General features: G+C 55.6%; 1 protein-coding gene across 1 annotated transcript in view; it reads right to left on the bottom strand.

Annotated features, from left to right (window-relative positions):
* Positions 1-13025, bottom strand: part of LPCAT1 (lysophosphatidylcholine acyltransferase 1) — a 41757-nt gene extending 28732 nt beyond the window's left edge. The window contains exon 1 of the mRNA XM_037137327.2: positions 12750-13025. Coding sequence (XP_036993222.2) covers positions 12750-12884 — 135 coding nt within the window. The 5' untranslated portion in view covers positions 12885-13025. The remainder of the gene's footprint in view (positions 1-12749) is intronic.
* Positions 13026-15605: the final 2580 nt, after the last annotated feature.

Below are 15605 nucleotides of genomic sequence, written 5' to 3'. Positions count from 1 at the left end.
CCTGCTTCGGGGCTGGAGCAGTGCTCTCCAAGTTGTTTAGTTAATTAGCAATGCGGGTGCCTGTAGGCTGGTCAGTGGCCACAGGTTCACTCGGCCATTCCATGCAGGACACCGTGTGAACCTCAGACAGTGCGTTGTGCCCCCACTCCCATACACAACACAAAGGGCACAGTCCTGGTTTCCAAGTAAAAACAGGTTGACTTCAGCAAGCGGACAAGCCTCCAGTGAGATGAGGAGTGGGCGGTGGGGACACAGTGTAGACTCCGGGTGAACTGCCTCGCCTGGGGGGACGAGGAAGGAAGTGGTTCCACTGGGGGTGTGTGTGTGTGTGTGTTAAATAGATGTTTATAAATAAATATATGCACATATATATAGTGCTGTGTAAACTGCACTCCACAGGGTGCAGGGGACTCTGGCCTCACCTTGCGCAAGCACATGGCCTGTGCTCTCTGCCAGACTCAGCCCTGACACCAGGAGGCAGAAACCATCCCCAGGAAGGGCAGGACTTGAAAGGTAGCTCCTTTCGGAATCTTCTGTGGGCTCTGGTCCCTTGTTCTGAGAGTAGGTGGCCTCCGGATGCGTCCTCCTGTCCTCCCACACCCTCTGGCCGACCTTATAGGCTCTGTCATCTGTGCCCACCCTAGACCCAGCCACCAGCCCCCCTGCGTCCTCCCTCTTCCCCCGCCCTGATGCAAACTGGCCAAAGGCCTCAGCCTCCCCAGGCCGACCAGGTGCCAGAGCAGCCACGAGAGCCACGTGGACACACACAGCTCTGGTGGTGCTGAGAAAAGAGAGGGTAGCCCTAGAAAGGAATCCCCAGGAAATCCTGGCTGGACTGAAAACACACAGAACAAGAATCATCTGATGAAAACGGAGCCACTGTGCTGTTTCCAGGCAGCTCTGGCTGAACACCTGGCGTGCACTGGAATCAGTGACCAGGCTGGACGTGGTGACTGTCCCCTGAGGTGGCTGTGCTGCTTTCCTTGGCCGGCCCAGAGGGCGAGCCCATGGCTTGACTGAGTTCTAGTATTTGTTCTCCATCAGGAGGATGCAGGGTGAAGGGATGCCCCAGGGAGAAAGGTCAGCTGACGGCCCACACTCCAAACAAGTTCTGTGCTGGAGATGAACACAGACACCTTCACCCACGGAAGGTCCTCCTGGGCCTGTTCCCACCAGAGCCCCTCTCACAGGGGCCCTTCTCCCCAGGGAGGTGGGGCAGCATCTGGCAGGTGGCACTAGCACGGGATGACTGGGCATCCATCCTAGAGTGGGAGGGCCTTGCTCCCTAGTGACGAGTGGCTGGTGTTCCAGGCACTGGGGGCCAGTCTCAAAGGAGGCAGAAGCAGCGGTATGTTGGGGGAAGGCTGTGGGTGGGGAAGGAAAAGGCTAGTGGTGCAGGGATCTGCACCCCCCTCGAAATGCTGGTGACAGCTGCAGCCCTCCCATTATTAACAGAAGTCCCAGCCACTGTTCCAAGTGCCAGGCAGTCACCCTTCTCGTGAGCTCGAGAAGGGTTTGTAACAATCCTGTAAGGATCTATACTTACGAGTCCCTGGCTGAGTTACTTAACTACTGAAAACTGGCTGCGATAAACTGTCCCACGGAAAAGGGGCATGACATGAATAACACTGACATACACGTCCACCGCACATCTGTGTTACTGAGTGGCTGAGTTACGCTAGATCTGAGGGTGAATCACCCATCCCAACCCACGCACTTCATCCAGGGCCCCCAGCAGAGAACTCCGGGCGGTGAAATGCCCAGGTGCAGGGATAAGTGTGCGGGCTGCCCTCGGCCTCTAAAGACCCACAGGACCCAAGGCTCCCAGGCTCTGCTGATGCCAGGTTGGGGCAGAAAGTGTAGGAAATGAACCCGGCCACTGTAGTGCAGCCAGGATCAGGAGAGCCAGCAAGGGCCCCGGACATGGGAGCCCACGCCACAGAAGGAGCAGTCTGAGTGTTGCTCATAATCCGTGCTACAAATGGGCTTCATATATGCTTACCACATGGCCCATCATCACAGGCATATGTGCACATGCACACACATGCGTGCCAAGGTCCTCTGCATGCCAAGGACCTCACACACCCAGCTGCCAGGACTGGGAAAAGTAACTTCTGTCATTTAAGCTGCCATCCACGGTACTTTGCTAGGACAGCCCAAACTAATACATTTGGAAAACGACCGAGACTTCCCATGACAAGAAGTAGGAGAGTGACAGTTCTCGTCACCCGTTCCCAGTGAGTCCACCTGACTACCAGTCTGGCTCTCTGAGGCACCTGTGGCCACAATGCCTGGCTCAGATGCTCCCGGCACTGGCTCCCAGGCCACTGAAGCCACTGGCGTTGTCTACATGCACATTGGTCCAGGTGCCTCGTGCTTCACAACCAACAAGGAACCACTGAGATGCTGGTTAGGAGGCAAGGATCTCTACAGCATGTGGGTCCCCTTTGTCTCCTCCCACGCTGTCCCTGTGCCGGGCGGGGTCACTGCAGTGAAACACGCCCGGGCTAGGAGTGGGCAGGCCAGCCAGGGCACTGCGATGCTCTGTGCCCTCCAAGCATGCACGCTGGAGTGACCCCACACCCAGGGACTCCAGCCAGCCGTGGAAGATTCCAGCAACACCTGCAGCCAGGAAAGCACAAGGCGAGGAGGTGACTGCTCCAAGGGGAGAGGGTGCCGGCAGCTCCAAGAACCCAGCGGGCATCCGACCCCCATCACTAGTCAGCACGATGGCGGGCAGCTTACAGGAAAAACGCTCCTGAAGGTGCGTTCCCGCGCCAGTGCGCTCCACTGTGGGAGGAGCGAGGAACCACCGTTCCCATGGGCAGTGACAACACCCTCATGGCACACTGAAGACACGCATTCTCCACAGAACACGCAGGCACCTCCACGCACAACAGTGCCTGCTGGTCACAGAGAACCACGCACTGCAGACACATGCCACACCTTACCTCTTTCCTCAAAGTTTCTGAAACTCATGTCAACGGAAGTAGAGACTTTGTGCTCACACACGGTGGGGGCACAGTCTATCCTCAGTCACTGCAGATGTTCTCCAAGGTCAGGGGTGAGGAGGGAAAACTAATGCGACCGTCTGAAGCGTTGGCCCCCACGACATGTGGCCAGAGCTCTGCAGCACTGTGGTCCATGAGGAGACTGAACACAGCCTCCTGCAGTGTCTGGGGACAACCACTGCTCAGGGTGGGTCTCCCACCGAACTCTGTGACGGCAGCACTGCAGCCTGGGTGCTGCGGGTGAGAACTCGGGCAGGGCCTACGTGTGTGCACTTGCCAGCTGGCAGTTCCCCAGGAGCTGCTCACAAGGACAGGTGAGCTTAAGACCAGCTGCGGGACAGTCAGACACATGTCAGCCAAAGAGAAGAGCTGTGAGTTACAGGAGGCAAGGAGGACAGGTCCCGAGGTGGCGGTTAGTTTCTTATGCCTTAGTAAGGAACAAAACAACTTAGGTTAGTTTATATCTGAGTGAAGCATCTGTCAGAGACAGCAGACCTGGCTGAGCACACAGGAGGTAGACGAACCACTAACAGGCGTGCGGCCTGGGGGACAGGTGGAGCCTGGACTAATGGGGGCACCACAGCAAACATGAACACGAGACCCTGGAGCACAGAGGTGCTGGGGCTGACCTGCTATGCTACCAGAGGGCAAGCGCCAGAGGCCAGGAGCTCCCCTCCTGCTCCCAGCCCACCAGGTCCCCACATGCAGTCAGGAACTGAAGGAAACTGCTCACCAGCTCAAGGGCTGCATCTCAGAGCACAGGCCCTGTGAGGCCACAGAGAAGCAGTGCCAGGAACGACACAACAGAGGAATCAACTACCTTAAGTAGTTAACCTCCCCGAAGGGCAGCCGGTGCGCCAAGGGCAGAGCATGGCCAAGCGAGATGCGGACAGGCAGGGGTGGCTGCTGGGGGGGGGGGCAGGGACAATGCTGCCAGGGGAAGCAGGTGTGGTCCCTGTCCCAGAGAGGACACAGTGGGTGCACTTGAACAGGTAGGGAAACTGAGACCCGGTAAGGCAGCTTCCCAAGGTCCGCCAGGTGGTCAGAGCAGAAGCCAAGGTTCAAGGAAACAAGAAGAAGAAGGTGCCCAGAGGGGGAAGCTCCCCAGGCCCAGCACCTAGTCCCTCCTCCGTGCACCTCCCACCCTTGGACACTGACTGGCCTGACTCAGGGACCATGCCTCTGATGCAGCATCCCAGCCGGTCTGCTACCCGGGGCTCCAGACACGTACTGCCAACAGCATAAATGGCAACCCACAGCCATGCATGACCACCACCCGAACTGAGCCCGCCGGCCTGTTCATGCCTGGCCTTTCTTGCTGAGAGGGCGACTCTGTCCCTCCCTCAGGTCTGGTTTGGTCAGTAGACACACACGGAGTCATATTTGGCACCTTTCTTTCTTACCACTTCCTATTGGCTCCACCTCCAAAACAAGTCAGAACCCAAGACCCCCTCCTCCTTCAAGGTGCAACATGGCAGCTCCCACCTGGCCCTCTACAGGCTGCCAGACCCCACCCCTCGTGCTCGGAGCTCCGCATGGCTGCTGAGTCACCCTCTGACCCTGGGTCCCCCTGCCCGACCTCTGCTGGGAACTCTGGCCTCTCTCTGTTCTCTTACCACACCAGCCATCCCAGCACCTCTGCAGGGCTGGCTCCAGAACCTTGCTCATACACACACCCCCTGGCCATGCAGGAGGGCCCATGCTGGACTCCTACAGAGGTGAGGGGGAACTGAGCCAGACAGGTGCACTAACCCTTCACCAAAACTGGGAGGGGCACTCTGGCCAGATCAGTTGGAGTCTGGGTGTGGGAGGATAAGGGCTTATCTCTGGAATGAACCGTGCTTCAGGGTTCAGAAGTCATGGGAGCAGCGGTTCCTGGGGCTGGGTCTTGTGTGCTCCTCACACACGCTCTGGGAGGCTGGCCTTTATCACCTCAAGTTCATGCCACAAGGGGCAGATTGGAGATGCAGTACCTACATTCCGGAGAAAAATCTCCTGGGCAGTGTGAGATAAACAGAAAAACCTTGCTTAGGGAATTAACCTTATTTTTTCACTGTTACTTATTAAAAAAAAAAAAGCCGTTATTTTTGAGAATCCTGATTTAGCACAGACAGAACACTCTAAAATTGGGAAGCCAACATCTGATGCCGTAAGCTGTCTGGGCCCCCGCACCTCAGCCTGCCCGGCAGGAAGTGGTCTGCAGAGCCACGGAGTCACATTCAAGTCCACTGGGGCCACTTTCTCTGGATGCAGCGAGATAAAAGAAATGTCTAATTTTATTCTTCCTCTTAAAGAAAAAACAACTTAGAAAAAGCAGAGCAATCCTCACAGGAGTCCCATCAGCTGGCACGACCAAGCACTTTCCTTAGAAAACGCCACCACCAGCCACAGAAGCCTGGAGTGGAGCCTGGCAAGAGCGTCAGAGGCTCGCCTGGTCCCAACGTGGCAAGCCCAGCAACAGGCCCGAGAGGAGTTTTCCTTGGTGCTCGCCCCAGTCGCCACACACCTCTGTCAGGCACAGGATGCCGCGTTCAGCACGGAATAAACAGTAATCTCCACACTGACTCTATTAGAGTACTTCAAAGCAAAAGTGAAACACAGAGCCCATGTTCTGAATAGTCACGGTCAGTTTCATCTTGTCTCAGGCACCACTGCCCCTAAGAAAGAGCTTCCTCTTTACAAAAAGACAAACACAAAGGTGGCTAGAGGGCCAAGGTGCCAACATGCGGGCTGGGGTGGGAGTGACTGGTAGGGGGCCAGGGAGTGCAGGTCACGGCTGAGGGGCAGCTTCAGTGGGGACAACATGTCATGTGTATTGGGTATCTGGGCTTCTTTGGTGACTTGCCCGAACTCACATGGACTCATTTGCCTTTTTCTTACTAACATGTGAATGTTGACTGTCTTCCTGGCCCTACAGGTCAACTGCATTCCCCTCTGAGGCTTGGGTACACCTGTGCGACTTCGGATAACCTGTGCTTCCACTTGGGAAAGCTTCCTGAGCCCATGCTCACTGTGACATGTGTGCTATTTCTTCTTAGCTACCCAGCTCACATCTAAAATTAAATGTAGCTTTTCTACAACAGCTATTTTTGTCTTTCAAACCCTCAGCCAGCCCCAACATCCCCATCATTACCATTCAAGAGCTCTCGACTCAAATCTTAGCACTCACTGCCCAATCTGGAGGCTTCCGCACAATGAGTGCATTTCAGTAATTCCGTCTGAGTTTACAAGTCTGTCCCGCACTCCAGTGGCAAAGTGATCTTCCTAGACAGCCGTACTGACCATTCTCAATGCCCTGAGGACGACAGTGGGTCTTGTGAGGCAGCAACGGAGGTCCACTCAGTTCTTCATGGGTCAGCACCTCTGGGTCTAAGGAACCCTCAAGATGACACCCTAAACCCAGGACCCCCCCATGGAAACCCACCACTGGCAGACAGTTCTTGCCTGTCTGCCTGCCCTTTAGCCAGCACCCGTGGGTTCCAGCCAGAAGGCCAGAGCCTTCATGTTGGCTGAACTTGCCTAGCTCAGGCCCCTGCCTGGCTCCAACATCAGCACTGGTGGCTTCACAGGCCCAGCATGTGCACTCACTCCCCTAGTGCTGGGACCCGGGAGACACCACCTAGCTGGTGAACGAAGCATGAAATAAACCCCTCAGTAAGCGGTCAATGCAGTGGACAGCACGGGGTGCCTCCAGGTGAAGGGAGCAGAGATCGTGGCACTGGGGACCCTGGGGTGGCTGGGCAGAGCATGTGGTCCATGTTCAAGAGCCTTTGGCCCCAAGGACGTGAATCAGCAGATGAGCACAGAAGCCTCCACCTGAGGGCCAGGGAAGTAGACCTTCGGGGACATTAGTAGCCACCTGCCACATGGACTCAGGTCTCCAAGAAAAACTATGACCCAGACGCCAACCACAGTGGTCACTGGCCAGAGGCTGGGCTTCGAGACAGAGGCGGGTGGGGGGAATGCCACAAATGAGCAGACAACAGGTGTCTGGGTAAGGTGGGCACACCTGGGCTGAGCATCCAGGGCAGTTGAGAAAGGTCTCTATACCGACCAGTGGGATTCAGGCAAAGGCCGAGGAAGTGCAGGGGGAGCACGCGAAGGGTCCCACAGGGGGAAGGCCAGTGCAAAGGCTCTGGGGCCAGGCCTGTGGGAGGGTGGGGGGCAGGGGGCCAGGCAGGGATAAAGAGCACAGGCAGAACAGCCACGTGGGACACTGATGTCCCACCCCTGCTTCAGAACGGTGGCACCCCGGGTGTCCCCCTTTCCCCTGAATGCTCTTCCTGTCTTCTCACTTCTCCTCCTACTCCTCAGTTTCTGTAAAATCTCATCTCCCAGGGGGCACAGGGGAGAGTAAATGGGCGAAGATGTGAGACCCTCACCCCAAGAGTGGGCGTTCAGTGCCTGACCCACACTGGGCCCTCAGCCGGTGGTATTCCTGGCTGTCTTGGGCACCGAGGTCACTTCTGAGCAGCTCGGCCTCCCAGGCAGGCCATGGAGCAGCAGGCCCCACCGGTGTCCGGTGCTGGTCCTTGCCCTCCGGATCTTTGGGGCCCCGTGTGAGACCTGGCACGGAGAGGCTCAGCTCCATGTCGGCATCCTAGGGGTTTGAAACAGTAAAATTGTGAAATGTTTTTTAAAAAATGTGCATGTGGCAAATAATTTTTTAGGAAAAATTGTTCCTCTAGCTCCAAGATGGAAATATGACTCTTAAGCGGAAAACAGCTGCAGCCCCACAGGCACCTGCGGCAGGCCCCAACACAGGGGAGGCCGGCGGCTCCGGCCAGCACCGTCTGTGGCAGCTTGCGGCCTGCCACCAAAAGCAAGAGCCCGGCAAAGCGTGCCCGAAGGAAGGCGGGATGCCAACTGCCACACGGCCGTGTAACAGCAGCATTGAAGGGTTTCAGCTCTCAGAACACCTAAGCTCACAAGACTGCAACGTGAATAACATGCCAAGGAATAAGCCACTGGCTGTTTCAAAAAACTGAATTTACTGGGGAACATTGGTTCATAAAGTTATAGAGGGTTCAAGTGTACAATTCTATAATACATCATTTGTATATTGTATTGTATGTTCACCACCCAGAGTCAAGTCTCCTTCCATCCCCATTTATGCCCCCTTGCCCCCACCTTCCTTTCCCTCCGGTAATCAGCACTGCTGTGTCTACGGTTTCTTGTTTGCTTTTGTTTAATCCCTTCACCTTTTTCACCCAGCCCTCCAACTCCCCTCCTCTGGGACAGCGGTCAGTCTGTTCTCTGTTTCCATGAGTGGATGAAATAGCCGAGGTACATTCACACAGTGGAATTCTATGCAGCCGTAAAAAAGGAAATCTCACCTTATGTGACAAGACAGATGGACTAGGAGAGCATTGTGCCGAGTGAGATAAGTCAGCCAGAGAAAGACAAATGCCGTATATTTTCACTTGTAGGTGGAGTGTACTGGACGCAGCCCTGGGAGCTGCACAGCGACTTGGTCACACTCAACATGTTATTTCCAAACACATGCTTTCCTCTGGGCTCATTTTCAAAACATTGCACTTCACAGCTAGACTGCAGGCTTATGCAACCCCAGCAATGTTAGAAACACAGCTCAGGCCAGGCCCTCCTAACCCGCCCCACAAACCCACCCACAGGGGTTCTGGGGATCCCTGGAGGCTACTCCCATGCCTGCTCTGGGAATGGTGGCACCTCGCCCTGGGACTGTCAGCTGACACAGTCCCAGGGGCAGGGAGACAGGGGAGCAGGGCTGTCAGGAGCAGGTGGGCGGGGCAGGCATGGCGCTCTGGGGAACATGGTTTTGTGGGAGCCTCGCTACGACCCATCCGAGGAGGGGAGCCCAGGGCACCTCCTCGGATGGGTCTCCATCGTCAGGACGGGCCCTCCCGGAGCCCTGAGGCCCGTGGGCCTGGCAGAATGGGCAGGGTGCCCAGTTCCTGCGGCACACTTTTGAGTGACTATTGTTCTAGGGACGAAATCCTGATTTTTTAAAATGAGAAATAAGGCTGACTGTGCTTTTCTCAGTACTAAGAGATTAAAGAGGTTGTAAAACAAAACTGTGCAAGTACTTGTGTATATATAATGCATATATGTACAAATATACCTCTGTGTATGTATGTGTGCCTGTATATGCTTCTGTGTATATGTATGTACTGTGTATGAATGTGTATGTGTATGTCTGTGTTATTATGTAATGTGTGTGTATAAATACTCCAGTGTATGTGTGTATAAAGTGAGTGTAAATAAGCGTATACACTTCTGTGTGTACATGAGGTATGTGTGAGTGTATGCATATACACACATATATAAAACATACACGAATGTTGAAAACCCACACATCAGGTCAGAAGAGCATAAAAACTGAAAAGACAAGTTTTTTTCAACCCTGAACCTCCCTTTCCCCCCCCCAGCACTAGCCACAGCCCAGCTCTATGTGTGCGCCCCTCCATAAATCAGAATCGGTGAGTCAGAAGAGAAAGCCGGTTCCCTGACAGTCAGGTCAGACGCCTGCACTGAGGTAGCCCTCACTGCCCAGGACTCGGGACAGCACTGCCCTTGGGCCTGTCTCCTCACCTGGGACATGGGAACACAGCACCTGACCCTCCACTCACCGCCCTCCCACAGCTGCTCTGAGTGACCCTGCACTGAGTGACCAGCAAGAGGACACTGGAAATTCCCTGGATCCCACCGGGCCACAACTGTGCCAAAAGAGGCATCATCGTCAGACTCCCAGGTGGTTAGAGCCCTGGGGCCTGGTGTCCACTTGGAGCCTTAGCCTCCGGTGTCCAGGGAGGGCGAGGCCTTCTCTGTTCTCCCACAGGACACACACTGTCCCGGAAATCCTCCATCCCGTGTTTACCTGGGAACACCAGCTTTAGGCCAGGTCACCTCCCATTCATCTATCCCTCCACACCCCTGGGAGAGAGCTGGGGTCACAGGAGATGCTGGATAAAGAGCGGCTCCTCATTTTTGGAGTCTCAGGCATGGAGCAACCAGACACAAGGGGCAGCAGCGGGGCTGCAGTGGGCACGGCTGGCAGGGCCCAGGAGTCTGGCAGGTCAGGGGAGCCGGGCCTGGTCTGTGTGCATGGGGGTGGGGGCACTGAAGCCAAGACCATGAATGGCCGGGAGTGTACAAAGTGTGGGATTCCTTGCTCCAGAATGGCCACACCTAACTCAGGATCCAGGTGGAGACCAACCTAGGTGTCTGATGCTTTTCTTTCTTTTTTTTAAAAATCAAAACTCAGGCATTCTGCTAAGGGCTCAAAAGACTGCTCATTTCTGGGTAAATTCCATGCAGGGCCACCAACTGCAGGTCTGGCGGAGAGGAAGTCTCCCGGGACTCAGCCTTCCTGGTAATCCTCTCTGGGGATTGGGCTGGGGGAGGGGTGGGCTCCCAGGCTAGGCCCTCCCAGGACTCAGTTCCAAAGTGTACAGGAAGCCAGTCTGCTTTCCAGGAAGTAAGTGCTCACTGACACTGGTACAGGAGTTCAGAAAAGAGGAAACTTCAGAGCTGGAAGTGGGATGTGCTCACATCCACAGGCTCCAGCGGGAAGTACCCCAAAACCCGGGTGATATAAAAACCACTTCATGATTTCAGGAGTAATGAATCACCATGTGACTATCCAGTATGATAATTATTCATGGTTTTCAGAACTTACTGCATTGTTTTCTGTCCAAAGAGATGCTTAAGCTCTTTGCAAAATCTACAGTTAAATGACAGATAGACGGACTGGTCATTAATCTAGACTCATAGTGGCCCTTCCCCAGCAGCAAATGCTAGCAGGTAAGTGCAGGTCTCCATACTGGTTTATCTTAACCAGAATTTACATGATATCTGAGCACTCTCGGTGTCTCAGTCATCGCTGAATCCATTTATTTATTGATTTGGCAGGCAGGGTTTCTTTGCTTGGATAGGCCAATTCACTCTGTGGAAACTTTACCCCCAAATGCAATAGATAATGGTAAAATGTTTGGCCGACAGAACGCTGTTGGTGAAAAGCAAAACGTGTCTTCAGAGTGGGACCTGGAACGTGGAGAGCGATGAGGAACCACACACCCTCAGCCACATGTTGCTGACATCTGAGCAGCAGCAATAACTTTGGTACAAATACACATGATTATTCTGACAGCGGTCTCTGAAACGTTGTGATAAGGTGTACACAAAGTATCTTACCCACCTGTTCTTTTCCTGAATGTCACCTGGATGCTGCCTGACGTCTAAAACCGGGACCTCAAACTCATCTCAGTGAAGAACAGCCTGAACAGCCCACAGGCATTGCTCCAAACCTCCAACCTACGAGTCTATGAGCCCTGGTGGAGGGGATCTGGGGATTTCCTACTCTGCTCTGACATCCTCCCCTTTCGCTTCTTTATTCACTCAACCACTAGCTGAGTCTCTGCAGTGGACCCCATCCGCTGGAGCGGTGAGCACACAGTTTAGAACAGGACAGGTGAACTACTTTACACATTAAAAAATTCTCAATGTCCTGCCCAAAAGTTTATCACAGCTGGAAACATACTGCCCACCAACTAGACAACCACTTAAATCCCCAAACTGCACCTGCTTCTGTGTAGTTTTGGAGTCAAAAGAAAGGCCATACTGTGAGGTATGTTACAGAAATGCAAACACCACACACAACCCGAGTGCGGAGATTTGACGCAGCCCGACAGGCGTTCATTCCATCAGGTCGGAAACCACTCGAAGAAAAGGAAAAGGCCCTGGCCTGGCAGCTGGTGGCTTCAATCCCCACCCGGGGAACATACAAAAATCAACTAAAAAATGTATAAATGGGTGAGACAAGAAATCAATGTTTCTCTGTCTCTCTCTAAAATCAATCACTAAATTAAAAAGAAAGCACACAAAAAAGAAAAGAGTGAGGGAGGGAGACAGACAGGGGAGAGGGGAGGGGAGGGGGGAGGGGAGGGGAGGAGGAAGGGGAAAGGGTGTGGAAGCTCCACTACTTCCTGCAGCCAACCATCCCTCAGCCAGGACCAGATGATCCCAGAAATAACATCAGATGGAAGCAAATGGCACACTGTTCCCTCCCAGGCTGGAACCGAAGTTGTATACAATTGATTCTGGTTACGGACTAACCCCCAAGGGAGCGTCCCTGGCACACTCCCCAGAAAACAACTCGCAATCAGGCGCAAACGCTCCTGCTGTTCATCTTCAGGGGGCCCCACAGGGCTCGCACACCACTGCCTCTAGCACTGACTCAAGTAACCAACTAGGTCCTCGCATAGGAAGCTCATCAAGTGACAAAAATCACACGGGAGGGGGGTCCACTCCAGCACCGCATGGAGCCTGCACCCCACAGGAGTGGACTACGAGACCAGGGACCGAGGTGCGTGGACCGGGCGGGGGCTGCGGGTGTCAGGGGAAGTGATGCAGGGATCAGGAAAAGAGGTGCAGGGGACAGGGAAAGAGGGTGCAGGGGCCCGGGGAAAGAAGATGAGGAGCCAGGCTCCGGGCACGGGCGGCCGGAACATAGGTGAGGGGACCAAGGATGGAGCGAGGGCGGCGGGGACTCCGGATGCAGGATGCGGGCCGCAGAGGGGACTCCGGATGCAGGATGCGGGCCGCAGAGCAGTGTAGCGGCCGAGGGCCGCTGGCGCCTGAGGGGCGGCAGCCGGGTTGGGCCTGGCCGGAGGACCCCTCCGCGCACCCCTCCCTGCCGCGCATCCCCGCCCCTCGGCGCGGCCCAGGCAGCGGGCGCGCAGGGCAGCGGCGGGAACCCACCTGGGCCTTCTGCAGGGCGCCGAGGCGCAGCTCGTGCACGAAGGGGTTCCGCCCCGGGGGCGCCAGCCGCCGCGCGTCGACGGCCCCCGCGCTGGAGGCGGGGGCATCCCGGGGACCAGGTCCCCGCAGTCTCATGGCCGCGCCGCCCTCCGTAAGGGGAGCCGGGGAGCAGGGCGCGCCCGGCGCGGAGCGGAGCAGGGAGCGGAGCGGAGCAGAGAGCGGAGCGCAGTGCCGGGCGCGGGACAAGGATGCGCGGTGGCTGGAGCGGGCCGGTGTGTGGCCGCGCAGGCGCGGGAGGGGCGGCGGCGTGACGTGGGCGGGGGGCGGTAGTGGGGCGGGCCCGGGGCGGGGTTTTATCGCAAACCCCGCCTACCGCGGGCCTGAAGTAGCAGCCAGTCCCGATCTGCTGGCTGCAACCCGGGTTAGCTCTTAGGGGGCCGCGGGAAAAGCAGCGCGGGAGTTGAGGAGCGCCTGGGTCCTGGCCGGACCACAGAGAACCACCGGCCGGCCCGGTTCCGGGAGGATCCGGGGGGTCCGGTTGCCAGTTCGGTGAGGCTTGCCACGTCGCCCCCTTACGCCGCTCAGCACACGGCCGGGACGCGGCGTGTAGTTCCAGCACCGACCCACGCGGGGCAGGGTCAGTGGCTGGCACGCGAGCTACCCCATCTCCACTCCAGGTCTAGGTGTGAGGCTGCCTCACCTCCCCAAATCTTGAGGCCCAAGAGGAGCAGGGCCTGTCCAGGGCGCACGTGTAAGAAGTCACTGCATGCATACTCGGGTCCATTAGGACTGCTCTCCAGAACCAGCTCCTGCCGCTTTTCTTCCCTCTACCTTGTCCTCATTCAGACTGTTGCTGTACTGTAAGGCGGTTTGGGAGAAGGAGCTTCTCGCTGCATTCTCCTAGGTCTGTGCCAACTCTGACTATTAGGGTAGGCCTCACCCCAGACATGTGGAGTCCACTCAAACCACGGGACCCACCCAGACCCGGGGACCAGGCAGGGGGTCCACAGAGGGGAGTCCAGTGGTTTGAATCAAATTATTCTTATCCCCTAATTACTCTGGTTCATGGAATTACTCTCCGAACGAAGGGGAGATATTAGGGGATCCCTGATTTATAGCACAGTATTAACTAAAGGAAAAGTGAAATAGCTCCATGTTCAAAATTTGTAAATTAAAAAAAAAAATTTTCACTGTAAAGCTTTTGTAGGGAGAACAGCAACTTTCTTGGCATGCCTCTCATTGTGGTCCTGGCAGTCAGGCGTCAGCTGATGGGCCAGGGAAGTTGACAGGGACACAGTCCAGCAGCCCTTCTGTTTGCACGTGAGTGTCTGACATCATGGGAAGGAGCCCCAGCTTTCCCTGCATTGTTCTAGGGCTGCAGGGAGGTCAGACCTCACTGGGGCTTCTGTTATCTGTAAGGCCCTCCAGCCTCATCCCTTCCTGGGAAGTGGGTCAGGGAGTGACTTGGCTCTCTGATAACCCAGCTGAGACCCTTGCCTCTAACAGAGTGAAGTATCACCATGCTGAACCCCTTCTCTGTTTTAATGGAGGGAGAGAATTGGGACCAAAGGAGAGGCCATTGGTTCCCTATGGCATCCCACACAACGAAGCTAACAAGAAAGGGAAGAGCAGGGCTGGGTCCAACACTGATTCTGAGCCTTACGCTTGACCTGGGTAAGTGAGCTGTCCTGGAACCTCAGTTGGCACATCTGTGAGAAGCAGCCAGCGGCAGTGTTGCCTTCCACTCTGTGCCGTGATGACATAAAGGCCTGGGGGCCGTGGTGGATATTATTTGCTGGTGGACACCAGCAGGCACTGTCTCCCTTGCCTCTGTGGCCATCAGCACTCTGCTGACCTCCAGGGATTGGGTTGGTGATTGCTCTGATCTCAGATACCAGAGTCCAGCTGGGGAGGCTGGTGGGGCAGTGGGAAGGGCTGGGCAGAGTGAGGAAGAAGAGGGAGAGGAGAGATCAAAAGGAAGGGTGCTCCGCACATTCACGATAAACAGAGCCATGGTGGACCCCGGGAGGTGAACAAGGGCCACAGGCCACCAGGAGAGCAGCGTGGAGGTGTGGCGGGCTCAGGACTGTGAGTCCAGGAGTCGTTCGCCTTAGGAGGACTGGCCAGGGTAGAACTCAAGTGCTGTCCAGTTGGAGGAGGCAGCAATGGAGAGCGCCCTGCAGTGAGGCCCGTGGTGGATGGGAAATGGGAATTCCAAGGACTGTCTCTTTTAAAGCTGCCAGATGAAGGAGAAAGGGGGCAAGAGGGGAGGTGTGCAGATGGAGGTACAGGGAGTGGGGGGCGCAGATCCAGGATGGCTGCTCTAGGGAGGGCTACTCTCTGGGCCTCTTCCTAGGTGAGGGCAAACAGTGGGCCTGGAGGCACAATTGAATACCCACTAATGATCCTACCTCCCAGAAGATCCAGGCTCAGGGGAAGGAATGGGCTGGGACCAAAGCTTGGGACCCCTCCCTGGTGCAGCTGGAAAGGACAAGATAGCTAACAGACGACTAACCACTTCAGACAAAGATCCTTTGTGTGTGAGGAAGTCAACTATCTCTTGGATGCAGAGAGTGAGAGATAGGGGCTGGCGGGGGGGGGGGGGGGTTGTTGTGGGAAGAATGGTTCAGGCTGGGAGGTTGGTTGGCTGCAACTGATCATTCACTCTTAGGCTTCAAGTTTAATACTGTGACAGAATGTTCTGGAAGTTCTGGAGTGTTCTAGAAGCTTGATTAGGAAAAGTTGGTCTTGGGTGTGGAACTAGAAGCAGTTTCTTTCAGAAGAAGGGGATAAACTTCAGTTTATCTCTGGGGCTTGAGTTTCTCAGTTTTGGAAAAACCACCAGGTGGTCCTTTA

The sequence above is a fragment of the Artibeus jamaicensis genome, unplaced genomic scaffold (assembly GCF_021234435.1).
Source record: "Artibeus jamaicensis isolate MK-2021 breed Jamaican fruit bat unplaced genomic scaffold, CSHL_Jam_final scaffold_369, whole genome shotgun sequence".
Lineage (NCBI taxonomy): Eukaryota > Metazoa > Chordata > Mammalia > Chiroptera > Phyllostomidae > Artibeus > Artibeus jamaicensis.
The sequence above is the reverse complement of the archived record's forward strand: the minus strand, read 5'-3'. Positions and strand labels throughout refer to the sequence as shown.